The sequence below is a fragment of the Salvia splendens genome, chromosome 7 (assembly GCF_004379255.2).
Source record: "Salvia splendens isolate huo1 chromosome 7, SspV2, whole genome shotgun sequence".
NCBI classification, from domain to species: Eukaryota; Viridiplantae; Streptophyta; class Magnoliopsida; order Lamiales; family Lamiaceae; genus Salvia; species Salvia splendens.
In genome coordinates, this window is record NC_056038.1 from 16456551 (window position 1) to 16471377 (window position 14827).

Sequence of the window (14827 nt, forward strand, 5' to 3'; positions counted from 1 at the left end):
AAACTAATATATACAAGTGACCAATATTCCACTAACTTTTTCCACTCACTTTTTTCTAAAACCCGTGCCATCAAGAAATGTGACTTCTAATGATGGAAGGAGGGAGTGCGACCTATTGGATGAAATTGTTGAGATGGTTAAAGCCACTAAGGAAAATATTGTACTACTTCCGTCCCAATTAAATTGAGTCGTATTCCTTTTTGGGATGTCCCAACTAAGTTGAGTCATTTTTTGACAATAAATAAAATATCCAATCACTTTTACTTTATTCCATCACTTACTTTACTCTTTCTTTATCCTTGCTACTTTATTTCTCTCTCCAACTTGTTAACACAATTTCTTAATCTTTATTCTCAATAGTTTTGACTAAACTTAATTTGGATGGAGGGAGTACCTAAAAAGGTGAAGAACTATGTTAAAGGACAAAATAGGTGGGGATTGGTTCAAGAAACTCTTCTTGAAGTCGGCAATTATAGTGGCTTCAGCGTGTGGTGTGTGAAGCCAAAAATATTGTATTTGACTAAAGACTTGGATGATGTGAAAAACATAAACTGGAGCAGGTATCTGTTGTCGGTGCGATCTAAAACACATAAATTGGCTGAAGCACACAACAAGCACTTTCAGTTGGCCTTTGCATTTCATGGTTGTAACTAGTACTCCCTTCATTCCAAGAAAGATGACCTCTTTCTTGGGCAGTACAAGATTTTATGCAACTTTATTTTCTGTGTTAAGTGGAGAGAGTAGAGTAAGAGTAAGAGTAAGAGTAAGAGTAAGAGTAAGAGTAAGAGTAAGAGTAAGAGTAGAAATAAATGTGTTTCCATTTTATATAATAGGTCATCTTGATTGGGACAAACTAAAAAGAAAGTGTTTTATCTTCAGTGTGACGGAGGGAGTACTATTTTAATGCATGATGTTGATATATATAAAGAGGGGGGGGGGGGGTCATTGACATTGTTCTAATATACTAAATTATTATTTTTTGTGCAGTTATTCTATGTGGACCGAGTTGTTCATTGTAAAATATTGTCGTACGTGAATATCCAACCATGATGGGTTGGACTAATGCACTACCATGAAAAATTAAAGGCAGATGAATTTGGCATAAGATTTTCAACACCACAATTTGAAGTACCCTTCTCTGTGTATAAGAAATTAACCACGTCAAGCATATATGTTGGTAATGTGAATAAGATTAAGAAGAAACAGAAAGATAATGGTGAAGGTGAAGTGAAATTTGTTAATGATGTTATGAATGCTGCAAAGATGATGGCAGATGCTACTACAAATCTGATAAATTTATTGAAGCAAACGCCAACTGAAATACGGTAGCAAAACTAGTTCAAAATAATTTGTTGTAGCAACTGGGAATGATAATCCAAGACTTGATGCTATTGTGAATCCTATTTCATCTTTATCACAGTCAGTGACAAGAACTGGAATGATGCATTGGAATCCTTAAAAACAGCCCAAGAATGAGAGTTACTAGACAATTGAAATGAATTTCCAAGCTTCAGTCTAATTTTTTCTAATAGTGAAGTAACTATTAGGTTCATTTTATTACTTTGTCATTTAATAATTGGTTTGGTTTGTCAAAATTCTCAAGAAGAAAATGATCCTGACATTATTGTCAAGGACTTGAGTTTATACTCATGCTGATGAGTATGTGAGCAATAAGACAAAAAAGTGTTGGTAATGTAAATTAGGAAAATGTTAAAACTATTTTCATTTATATGATACTCCCTCCGTCCTCCAAAGTTTGTCCCAATTTGACTCGGTGCAGGTTTTAAGAAATTATTTAACTTTGTATTAAATGAAGGTGTGTAGTGGAATAAGGGTCCAACATTGAGGAGATTGAGGGTGTATTTAATGTATATTTTTGGTAAGGTTCCAAGTGGGACAAACTTTGTGGGACGGACGAAAATGGTAAAATGAGACAAACTTTAGGGGACGGATGGAGTATTTACTTCTGACATTACTAAGGCATTGTGTTTATATTTCATTCTTATTACGTTGATACGTGCAGGCAAAGATAGATAAAATATACAAGGGAAAAACATTGGACATGCCCAACTAGGGCTGCGTCGATACGGTATATTGTACCAAAAAATTTGTATCGTTATCGTATCGGAAATATCGATATGAAAGAATTTTATATCGTTACCTTCGAAAGTTTCGGTATACCGGATTTCGATATACCGAAATTTCGGTATGAATAATATCTATACCATTAACGTATCGAAATTTCGATATATCCTACCGAACTTCGGTATACCGTTCTGAACGGTAAATCGAGATTAAATGGATATCTATTTATGATTTTATGGTTTCCAATAAATATTTTTTGAATATATAAATAAATTAAATGGATATCTATTTATGATTTTAAACTTTTAATCTTAAAAAAATAAATTATACTCCTTCGTCCCCAAAGAGTATTAACTATTTCATTTTTTGTCCGTCCCTGAAAAGTATGAACTTTCTAATTTTAAAAAAGTCAAACAACTTATTACCCCTACAAGTCATTTTATTTACAACTTATATCATTATTATTAACAACTTATACCACTACAATAATGTGGACCTCACTCTCCACTAACATTATTTACATTACCCTTTCTCTCTCTATCTCTCTTTTCCCCTTATTTATTAAAACTTGTGTCGAACCCATTGTTCATATTCTTTGGAGACGGATGAAGTATTATTATTATAATCAGTATAAACAGTTTTATCGATAATTCAATACGCATTGATTTTCGATATATTTCGGTATACCGATAATATGGATATATATCGTATATTCGATATAAAATGGTATACCGCGGTATAAAGAAAATTCATATCGTTATCGTATCGAAAACTTACGATACGGTATTGTATGGTACCGAACATTTCGGTATGCTGAAAATTCAATATTTTTCAGTACGATACGATCAATATACCCTTTTTCGGTATATTTACCCAGCCATATGCCCAACAACATTGATATGGATAAGAACACGATTAATTTTTCATTGTAGTGACTCTAATTCCAACCTGTTATTTGTTGAGAAAATGTAGTATATAATTATTTAGTAATTTATTATTGAAAAGCAAAAGTAGATTTTTTATAAATTTAAATAAATTAATACTCCCTCCGTCCCGGCTAAGATGACACATTCTTTGGTCGGCACGAGATTTTAGGAGTTATTGATTAAAGTATTTAATTGGAGTGAGAAAATGTGAGTGTAAGTATTAAGATAGAGAAATAAAGATTAATATTTTAATAGAAGTGAGAAAAAGTGGTTGAGTGTATTAATTAGAGAGTGAAAGTTTCTAAAAAAGTAAATGTGGCATCTTAGTTGGGACAAACTAAAAAGAAAAACATGTATCAAATGGGACAGAGGGAGTAGTAATATTATATTCTTGTAAGTAAATTTATGTTATACATAGGTATCTTAAAATTTAAAGGAGTATAATTTATTATTCCGTATTAGTACTATTATAATTTATTATTCCGTATTAGTACTATTTAGCTAGGGAAAATAACATAGTTAATGACATACTCCCTCCGTCCCAAATTAAAACTCATATTTTGTCATTTCAGTCCGTCCCATAAAAAGAGCCATATTTCACTTTTACCATAAATGGTAAATGGGTCTCACATTCTACTAACCCGCTTCACTCACATTTTACTATAAAACTAATATAAAAAAATAAACCCCATGTTCCACTAACTTTTCTAGCCCAATATTCTTTAAATTTCTTAAAACCTTTGTCCACACCAAATGTGACTCATATCTTGGGACGGAGGGAGTAACAACGATTGTAAAAGAATCCAATTTAATCAAACAGTTCGTTGGTATGCATGATTAGGCCTGCGATTGGTAACATAGCAGCCCCAAAAATAGTCAGATCAAAGCCGCAAGTATGGATCAGTAAAGGAAGCCGAGATACAGGCGATTCAAAGTACAACACTAATATATAGGTAAACCTAAAACATAATGAGCATAAGTTGTCAAAAGGTGCACTCCAAAAGGAACTTCGCAGGAGACTTCTTCACTACTAATGTATGCAGAAGAAATGCATATATATTGGCTGCTTACTTGTGTGTCCAAATGCGGGATGCGATCTACATTTGTAGAACTTTTTGGCTCTATTTTGTCTCCCAATCCTTCATCTTTTTGCTTCCTTTAGGTTTTTCTATAGGTGCATTCATTCCAGCCATTTTTTGATTGTACTTTGCCCGAAGAGGATCATTGTAGGTCCATCTGCATAATCAGCAAAGACAATAAGTCAAGATCTCATTACTGTAATGACAAGTGAATTTAGGATGAGAATCATGAAAACATCAATTTAACCTGATAAGATAATCTACATGAGTTAAACCAGCAGATACATCATATTTATCAGAATATTATAGCAAAACATGATTTGGTTAATGATTGTTTAGCTTTGGTTACAAAAGCAACATAGTGCAGACACAATAACAATATAGCGCAAACATAGCATTGCTTCAAATATTCAGGATCAATAAAGATCCTCCACATATATAAAATGCACCAGCAATTAATGTCAGTCTAACTACACTTGTACCCTAGTCAGCCTAAAGAACACATAGGTTCTATAGAAGAAGCCAGAATATAGTGATGAGCATTTAAAATAAACTGATGAAATGAAGACTCAACAAATCAATGATTGAAAATAATTTCAAGGATGTTGGATAATTCGAGGCAAAGATAGAAACTTGAAGGGGAAACATGAACATTAGTGATTTTGTGTCACTAGCAGACAGGAAATGCAGTACTACTATTATCAGATAACATCTATAGGAGCAGCAACAACTAACAACATAACTCAGCATATTAAATGCACAGATCACCAATCTCAAATATCATAAATTCATTAATCCTCTAAAAAACCTCTAAAAATAAACTAAGAACACAGAGTCTCACTTGAGAAAGAGGTTAAACCAGCATTCGTAGTCCAGAAGGCACAAATAGCAGTTGCAGTTTTGTTTAGACTTTTCTGGATAAGATACGAATATGATAACCAAAAAAAATTGGATAAGGACTACACATAGGTGCTATGATGGTCCTTCATGATAGAACAAGCATGTAAACCAAGAGTTTTGGAAGTTGCATTTTAAAAATAAATCACAACAAAAGTCTGTTCTATAACCAATGATACATAGACAAGCTATGATTTAGCATTTTGTACAGTAACTAGTAACATGAATTGTAGAGTAGACTCATCAAGTAGAAATCAGACACACCACAAAACTGACTTTCCAAAGAGACCCATAGTAGTACACATTGTGGCCATTATTGAGCATACGGTATCATATACACATCACAGTGATCACACAAAAAATCTTTATGCATAGTGGGCCTCTAGACTTGCATGTTTCAAGAATTATATACCAGCCAACTCCATAATCTTCATAACTTATTAGGTTCTTTGAACTTTCATTGAGCTATCACCAATTCACCATATAGCAAAGTTGCAAACCATATAATCCCAGGATTAAATTTAATCCCCAACAAGTTCAATTAGCAAATCCAATCAAATAAAACTGTGGTCAGCATGAACTTGGGAACTAATATAAAGAAAAACTCCAGTAGCTCATTTAGCAGCAAGAAGTTTCATATTAGTCACCCATCGTTCATATCACCACCACCAACATTTAGTTAGGTAACCATTTATATTGGGCACAAACACATTAAAGAGATTCCAAAGCATAGACAAGTACTTACGGAGTATTCCAGTCAGTCGTATCCTCATTAACAAGATGAGTCCATTTCGTCCTCCCACTTCGGCCAAAGTGCTTAACCTGCATGACTTTCGGCAATATAGTCTTGTCCATCTTATCTTCTCCAGTGGGATCGGAGAAATCACGAGTGTAAATGGAATGAGCCCCAGCTGTCCCGGCATGATCATCAGCATTCGACTGGAAGAAAGCACCCTTATGGTAGTATTTCTGCATAAATCTCCACTTTTGCTTGGACTGCGACGTAGGTTTTGGATTCTTCCTCTCCCACTCTCTCCTCTCTTCCTCCGTCATGTTCCTGACCCTCTCAATCTCCTCTTTCTCTTTCAGCATAGCATCCCTGTCCTCTCTATCCCTCTTAATCCTAGCAATCTCTCTCGCTTTCCAAGCCTCGTACTCCTCTGCCTCATTCACATCATCGTCGGTATCCACATCAGCAATATTGGCATCCAACTCCATGTTCCTCTGAACCTCAAGATCCTCCTTAATCTTCTCAACCACAATCTCCTTCGTTTCCCTCTTCCTTTCCTCGATCCTCCTCTTCGCTTCCTCCTCAAGCGCCCGCTCCTCTTCCTCCAGCCTCTCACGCTCCGCAATCGTATCCCTCTCCGACTTGGGAACAAAAACAGGCTTCACCATGGCAATGCCAGTGGTCTCTTCCTCCGAATCAGTCTCATACTCCGACGACTCCTCCTCTTCCTCCTCGACCTCATCCTCCTCCTCCTCCGGCAGCAGTGCCGCCTCCTCCTGTTGCCTTAGCAGCAGCTTCTCCCTAATTTTCCTTCTCCTCTCCTCCAACGCCTCATCGTCCTCCTCCTCAACATCCATCCCCTCCAGCCTCCTGCTCTCCTCCTCCACAGTCGAAACAATCTCCGCTTGCCTAATCCTCCTATGATCTTCCCTAACCTCATCGCGATTATCAATCCGACTCTGAGCCAGACGGCGCAACCTAGGATCATCCTTCCGCGCAGCGTTGGAGGCGTCGTTAGAGGGGAAAGCTTTCTCGAGGGCAGCCGACCTCGCCATCCGGATGTCGCCGCCTTCATCGTGGTCGTCCGCCCACTCCGGAGCTTTTCCCGGCCAATACCTTTTCACTTTGGTCTGCCCGATTTTACCCCTGAGCTTATCCCTAACTGCAATCACTGTATCGCTAACCCCCGCCGTCACCGACATGGCTACGGATTACTGAATCTCCTTGCTCAATGCTCCAATTTCAATTCTTATTTTCGTGTTCAGTCGAAACCCTAAACCAGAAAGTCGGAGTAATTTAAGTGTGGATGATAAACTCCAGAATTAGAAATGAAGGAGCAATATAATTGAGAGGAATTGGAAAACAGAGGAGATTTACAAATTTAAAATATTACTACTATCAAATTTAGTTGAATTCAAAAATTAAATAAGGAACAAAAGCAAATGAATGCTACATCTATGTATTCTATTTATTTTTATATTTTATAAAATTAAATGCTCTCTTGTCCTAAAAATTTACAAATTTAAAATACTACTACTATCAAATTTAGTTGAATTCAAAAATTAAATCAAGGAACAAAAGCAAATGAATGCTACATCTATGTATTCTATTTATTTTTATATTTTATAAAATTAAATGCTCTCTTGTCCTAAAAATTTCTCACCCAGATTTGAATATGCAATGATAAAGTAAGAGAAAAAGTAAGTAGAGAGAGAGAAAAGACAACGAGTGCTAGTAAATGATGAGATCTACATTTATATTATACTCCATCCGTCCACGAATAGGAGTCTCATTTCTATTCGGCACGGATTTTAAGAAATGTTAAGAAAAGTGAATGGAATAAAGTTAGTGGAATAGGGGTCCCACTTGTATATATTAGTTTTAAATGATATGTGAGTGGAATGAGTTAGTTAAATGTGTGGTCTCTTTACCATTTATGAGTATTATGAACCGGGACTCCTATTCGTGGACGGACCAATATGAAAAAACGAGACTTCTATTCGTAGTACATGATTACTCCATCCGTCCCTAAAGAATATGCACTTTAGGTTCGACACGGTTTTTAATGTAAAATTGGTAAAGTAAGAGAGCGGTAGAGAGAAAAAGTAATTGAAGTATTGTTAGTGAAGAATGAGTCTCACCTCATTAGAAAGAAAAGACTTTTCAAAATTAGAAAATGCATATTCTTCTAGGACGGACTAAAAATGAAAGAGTGCATATTCTTATGGGACGAAGACAATATTATTTATTGAAAACTCTCCATATTTGGATTTGGTATAATTTTGACCAGTTGCTTAAAATAGTAAAATTAGTCTATTTTCTAATTAAAATAAAAATATTAAACAAAAACATATATTAGAATCTGTTTGTATTAAAGTATTTTAATTTATGAACTAAATTTGACAAGATTATAAATTACTTCATCCGTCCCATAATAATTATCACTCTTATTGTGAGTACAAGTTTTAAGAAATGCAAAAAAAAATTGGTTGAAAATGTTAATGGAACGTAAGACCCACTTTTTACTTGGTTGCATAATAAAATGTTAGAGAAGTGAGTTAGTGGAATGTGAGATCTATTTATCATTTATGATAAAATAAAGTGTGATAATTATTATGGAAAAGATTGAAATGGAAAAGAGTTATAATTATTGTGGGACGGAGGAAGTATTTAATGTAAAAATATCCTATAATTAAAACAATCTTATTAAACAAAATAAAGAAAAAAGAAAGGTTAAAGCTGGGCTTAATGCACATCATCAATTGTTGTTTTTATTGGTGCAGTAGGAGATCTTCCTAGCAAAGCCACAAACTCAAATTGTAGTCATTTTCAGATTGAATCTGGGCTGGGCTTGGCTGGGCCGGGTTAGGATCTTCATGACTCTGGTCATTTTTATTTTTTAGCAAAAATAATTCTTCTTTTTACTTTATTCTTTCTTCATCTCTCTTACTTTATTCTTTCTTACTTTTTCTATCATTCATTTAACACACTATTCTCAAAGTTCGTGCCAAAAAGAAATGCATCTATTAACAAGGAACGGAGGGAGTAGCTAAATAGATTTCGTATTCTATTAACTCATTTCTATTAATTCATTCAACTCATAATTTAGTGAAATACACTTCCACTAATTTTTATACTCTATCCGTCCACGAAAAATATGGCACATTTGTCATTTTTGGTTATCCACAAAAAATAGGGCACATTTGAAGGAAAGTTTTTAACAACTTCTCTCCAACTTTTTTCCCTCTCTCTTACTAATAATATGGACTCCACATTCCACTAACACTACTTCTCTCTTACTTTTTTCCCTCATCTCTTATTTTTTCCCTTCTCTCTTACTTTATCAATTCTATATTAAAACTCGTGTCATTCACAAAGTGTCATATTTTTCGTGGACGGACGGAGTATAACTTTATATTTCTTCAATTTCTTAAAACTTGTTAAAATGGACTTCTAATTATGGATTGATGGAATAGTATTACTCTCCTGTCTACCAATAAATATCTCATTTGTCATTTTCGTCCGTCCACCAATAAATATTCCATTTACTTTTACTAGTCTTTTGATAATGGACCACATATTCTACTAGCTTTATCTCACTCATATTTTATTATAAAACTAATACTACTACGTAAAAGCAGAATCCACATTTTACTAACATTTTTCATCCACTTTCTACTATATTAATTCTTAAAATTCGTGTCATGTCAAATGTGACTTATTATCGTGAACGGAGGGAGTATAATATTAATAAATATCGCACTCATTTAACTCAATTATGTGATTTTGTGATAATTTTAACTTATAAATCAACAATTAACATATTTATCAGTACCAATAAATTATATTTATTGATAATTTTAATTAGCAATGATTTCAGTCATATAAGTGGTGTGCGGTCGACCAACTCCATTGTACGTCAATGGATGCTGCTGAAAAACTTCATTAATCGACTGATGACCCATGGCAGTTTTTTACTACCATGTAAAATTAATCTACTAAGGCTCCGTTCGGTTGCCTGGACTGTCCCTGACAACAGCCCTTCTTCCTCTTTAATCCCATGTTCGGTTGACGCAATTGATTGTTTTGTCGGCCTGTGACTAATTACGGCCCGCATCAAGGCCCGTCTCGACAATAGGTTTTTGGATCGTATCTCGCGACTACCCATCTGGCTCCGACCCCTCCGATTCTTTTAATCTCTTCTCCTCGTCTTTGTTCTACTTTCTCTCTCTCGAGATATATATATATGAGCATACAATTTGCATTTGTATAAAATTACGACGTGGTCATTAATTTTGTCCAGCAATAGAGAGAGATATGACTAAAGTTACAACATTGGAACTTGCAATTACATATTATGACAGTATATTTTATTTTTAAATAGGGAAACGGAATAGTGTAATGCTTCAACTAAAAATGGGTATTATTGTTCTAAATTAATGAGGTTTAAAATCTATTGCTTCACAATAACCATATACTGTAAGTTATAGGAGTAAATGATTTTGTTTGATTAAATAATAATTATTTTATTTAATAGTTAATCATTTAAATAAAATAGATTTAAAATGATAAAGTTATTGTTTACTAACATTTTACTACTAATATTGTCTTAGATATAATCTTAACAACCAAACAACTATATAAAACCCTATACTAATATAGTCTTGGATAAGGCCCATCTCACTCTATCTAATATTGTATCTCCGTATTATTTAATCTCATGAACCGAACACCACCTAACTGGAATTGAGCGAGTTCTTCTTTTATAATTTTAACTTAGCCAAATCAACATAGAAAACAGAACAAAGAACATATTTGAAAAGCTACGGAAGATGAAACATCATAACAACTCATAAAATTAAATCTACTCCTAAGATCTAAGTTATGATCACGTAAATGAGAAAACTAACACATAATCATGCAGAAACGAAAGATAAACTACTAGATCTAAACATCCTAAAAGCTCTCAAACATGAAACATCAGATCTGACCAAATCAAAACAGAACAAGACACCTTTGAGCTAAGACATGCGAGATAAGGATGAACCGAGACACAGATCAGCAATATCATGCATGGAAGCAGAACACAGCAACTGAAAATAAAAACAGAACTTCAAATTTTACTAAATCAAAACATCAAGAGTCATTAACTTCAAAAGTAAACTGAAAATAAACAAGGAAAGCAGTAAATTGTTTCATCACCCCTTCTCGGAGTGGAATAACAGAACCGAAAGATAAAAGTGCAAGAAACTACCACCAAACTACCAGCTAAACTAAACTAGAACAAGACCAAGTGTGTTTGTGGGACGAAATCAAGAACATGAAGTGAAAAGAGCTCCGATTTCAGCCCTAGAAGAGAGTTGAATTCCTAAAGATGTTCTAACTAAGAAAGCTTATGAGACCCCCCCCCCCCACCACTGGCTGGGACTCCTTTTTCTTCTTGTGCCGAGCTTCCTTTATATAGAGAGGCGTAGGGCTCTGATCCTAGGGTACCATCCTCTCTGAAATGTCATTCATGCCCTTCACATTTGGTGGTGGGTCTTAAGCTCTATCTCCCAATGCAGAACTCCTGCTGGCTCCGTTTGATTTTTGACTTGATCAACTCAATGCTGCAGTTTTTGCCTTCTTTTCTTGATCCGTTTGTCCGCCCTACTGATTTGTTCCTTTATCTGAAAATGACAGATTTCACACACACCTGGTTAAAAAATGGCTGTTAGTTTACAGAATTTGATATAGTTATGCTAGAAAAGAGCATCATCACATCCATAGCATCAAGACATTATAAAAGGCAAATTGATATAACAGAAAATGGAAATTAAAATCGTGAAAAAACAATTGGGTTCATTTAATGTAAATGAAAATTTTTATTGAAGGTGATAAAACTACAAAAAAGTTATAAAATATACTTATATGATAAAAGGTGTAACTATTACTACTCCACACCACAAAAATATATAAAATAAAGTTAGCAACAAGATAATTTTATTAGTATTATTTGTGGGAAGCCGTAGAATTACATAAACAGAAATATAAGTATTGATTTAGATTCTTGCAGCCGGCAAGAGCCATGTTGAGGCCTCTATATAAGCAAGGGTAATGAATGGGTTAGCTTCAGCTGGAGTAAGCTTCTTAGCAAACGCGACTCGCTTCTCCAAGTTGGCACCCGGGCCTCGGTTGTTAAATTCACCAAAATATACAGTGCTGCACAAAAATAAAATGATTATAAAATATTGTAAATTCGGTATGAGATTTTATTTAGTGTTGTTTTGTGAGTTAATGGAGAGAGAATAAAGTAAGAGAGATGAAAAAGTAGAAATGACGTTGTTTCCATTACCTGTTAGTTTCGGGATGGAAATTGTTGGACCATCCTTCAGGAATGATAACACTGCTGATATCACATAAGGCAAAGACAACCCTTGGATATGGGAACCATGATCTGCCCAACACAGCATTTGGGGCCGTCCCGGTGATTGAGCAGTGCACGAAACTGAAGCCGGTATCCTCTTTCGCATCATTTCGAGCATGTGCTGTGATTATCGCATTTCCATCTCCGGGAATCACGTGTATCTCGCAATTCTGCACTTGCAACAAATGGTTACAATTCATGAATTTGCATTTTTATCACTGCTTCAACTAACCAGGTACAGAGATCTGGCGCTTCCGAAAATGAAATCAACAGTGCCCTCTATGTAGCAATCTTTGAACAAATGTCTCCCCTTGTAATCAAATACGGTATCTTGATATCCATAGAATTTGCAGTTATAGAAAACCGATGCATCTCCGCCTGCTCTCACAGCTGCTGCCTGAGCTCCCACCATCTTCCCGTCCGGCCTTGGCGCAGAATTCTTACAAAAGTATTGCTAGAATTATTACGCAGCCACATGAATAATTTAATGTATATGACTGTCTTTTAAGATGCCCAATTAAGATGATCTATTATCGTTTAATTCATGGCTAAAGTGATTCTCTATTTGTTCATTTGTTGAGAGATGAAATTAATACTCCATCTATCTCACTAAAAATGCAACATTTTTCTTCTTGTGTTGTTCCATTAAAAATGAAACATTTCCTAAATTGTAAACAACTTTATCTCTACTTTTTCATCTCTCTTACTTTATTCTCTCATCATTAACCCACAAAACAACACTACATAAAATCACGTGACGAAAAATAAATGTTTCATTTTTAATGGGACGGGGAGAGTAGAAAATAAAGTATCTTATATTTGGTCCTCATAAGTCAAAGAATGATTCCGTATTTTTTGTTTTCTCTGTATAGTATATTGAGGAGAATGTCCATGATTGTCTGGAAGACTACAACCAATTCAAAGTCACATCAACTTAAAATCATTCCACAGAGTCTGATATGCTTCTGCTTTACAGTTTATATTTTACTCCATATCTTGGTTTATCATCACAGAGATTAGGTTTTGTGAACATACCACCACTTTCAAATTGACGCCCATAAAATGGTCGGACTCGGCGGTCAGGGTCGCGCTATCCACCGTTCCGTACTTGGCTGCCGTGCCGGCAAAGACCAAAACCGGCATGTTTTTGGGGTCTCCATACAAGGTGACGAATGGCTTATTACTGGGGATGATGATTTTCTCTGTGTAATTGCCAGGCGCAATCGACACCACGACGGGGTGCGCGTTGCCAACGGGAATGCTATTTATGGCTTCAGTCACAGTCCTGAATTGGCCGCCTCCGCCGACCCTGATCACCTTAGGTGGACCACCTCCACCCACCGCCGCTGGCTTCTTCACGGCCAAGTTCTTGTCGAACCAGCTTCCCAATTGGGACTTATCGGCTGGAATTGCATCGTCGGATCGAACGATGATCGGAAGGGAAAACAGGATCACCACCGCAACTACAAATGACATTTTCATTTCTACTTTCTAATCTTGCATGTTTGAAAGGAGCTTGTTATGCAATAATTTGCATGGAAAAAAGAAAAAAAAGTGTTGGAAGAAAAGCATAAAGAAAGGGATGGACAGAATTAGGTTTGATGAGGTAGTGGTTTAGAATTTGTATGTCATGGCTAGGACAATGTTTCATATTTTAGTTGGTTGGGTCAATTTCTAACTTTATATAGTGTTTTCTTTTTTTGGTGTAATGTGGTTTGGACATGTATGGTTGATATGGTTTCAACGTTCAAGAGATTACTTTTTAACTTTGGATGAGAGAAATAATTCAATCTATGCTTTAACGTGTGCATAGCATAAATTTTTAATGTCCAAATATTTAAAGTTGTCATATTGATATAATGTATTGATTAGTTATCAAAGTTAATATATGAAACTAGTTATCATTTTATTACACTAGTCTTACATCTATTATATAGATGTATAGAGTTGTGATCATATGATAACCCCTAAATCACGTAATAATTCTATAACCAAATCTGAACCACACATATTTTCTAATCTTGTGGTTGAGATTCAAACTTAGATTTACTTCATAAAAAAATGCGCGGGGGTAAATATGTCATTTCCCTCATTTAATTTCTGAATTTTGCCAAATATCACGTAAAATGATATATGTTAGGTTTATTGCATAGAATGATAGTTTTGCCGGATAAAATGATACTCTGAGTTGATAAAATGATAATATGTCATTTCCCTCATTTAATTTCTGAATATCGCCAAATATCACATAAAATGATAAAATGATATATGTTAGGTTTATTGCATAGAATGATAGTTTTGCCGGATAGAATGATACTCTGAGTTGATAAAATGATACTTTTGACTGACTGATAAAATGATAAAATGATATATGTTAGGTTTATTGCATAGAATGATAGTTTTGCCGGATAAAATGATACTCTGAGTTGATAAAATGATACTTTTGACTGACTGATAAAATGATATATGTTAGGTTTATTGCATAGAATGATAGTTTTGCCGGATAGAATGATACTCTGAGTTGATAAAATGATACTTTTGACTGACTGATAAAATGATATATGTTAGGTTTATTGCATAGAATGATAGTTTTGCCGGATAAAATGATACTCTTAGTTGATAAAATGATACTTTTGACTGACTGATAAAATGATATATGTTAGGTTTATTGCATAGAATGATAGTTTTGCCGGATAGAATGGTA

The 14827-nt window shown here is 34.8% G+C and overlaps 2 protein-coding genes across 3 annotated transcripts; both read right to left on the minus strand.

Annotated features, from left to right (window-relative positions):
- Positions 1–3884: 3884 nt before the first annotated feature.
- Positions 3885–7117, minus strand: LOC121742054 (microfibrillar-associated protein 1-like). The gene is made up of 2 exons (XM_042135082.1): positions 5733–7117; positions 3885–4247 (listed from the first exon to the last, which is right to left on the minus strand). The coding sequence occupies exons 1-2, from the start codon at positions 6917–6919 to the stop codon at positions 4133–4135; spliced, it is 1302 nt and encodes a 433-aa protein (XP_041991016.1). The 5' UTR covers positions 6920–7117; the 3' UTR covers positions 3885–4132.
- Positions 7118–11364: 4247 nt separating this feature from the next.
- Positions 11365–13694, minus strand: LOC121740946 (pectinesterase 1-like). 2 transcript variants are annotated; one of them, XM_042133610.1, is made up of 5 exons: positions 13159–13694; positions 12356–12562; positions 12052–12293; positions 11735–11918; positions 11365–11412 (listed from the first exon to the last, which is right to left on the minus strand). In XM_042133610.1, exons 1-4 carry the CDS (start codon positions 13603–13605, stop codon positions 11759–11761), a joined length of 1056 nt encoding a protein of 351 aa, XP_041989544.1. In that variant the 5' UTR covers positions 13606–13694; the 3' UTR covers positions 11365–11412; positions 11735–11758. The 2 variants fall into 2 exon arrangements, with proteins under 2 accessions (XP_041989544.1, XP_041989543.1); XM_042133609.1 differs by lacking the exon at positions 11365–11412 and having other exon boundaries at positions 11683–11918.
- Between the last annotated feature and the right edge of the window lie 1133 nt (positions 13695–14827).

Coding starts and splice junctions, on each gene's coding strand:
- LOC121742054 (XM_042135082.1), bottom strand. CDS start 6,919: ATGTCGGTGACGGCGGGGGTTAGCGATACAGTGATTGCAGTTAGGGAT. Junction 4,248..5,732: donor ACGACTGACTGGAATACTCC/GTAAGTACTTGT, acceptor CTGATTATGCAG/ATGGACCTACAATGATCCTC.
- LOC121740946 (XM_042133610.1), bottom strand. CDS start 13,605: ATGAAAATGTCATTTGTAGTTGCGGTGGTGATCCTGTTTTCCCTTCCG. Junction 12,563..13,158: donor GCGTCAATTTGAAAGTGGTG/GTATGTTCACAA, acceptor TACTTTTGTAAG/AATTCTGCGCCAAGGCCGGA. Junction 12,294..12,355: donor GCGCCAGATCTCTGTACCTG/GTTAGTTGAAGC, acceptor TTGCAAGTGCAG/AATTGCGAGATACACGTGAT.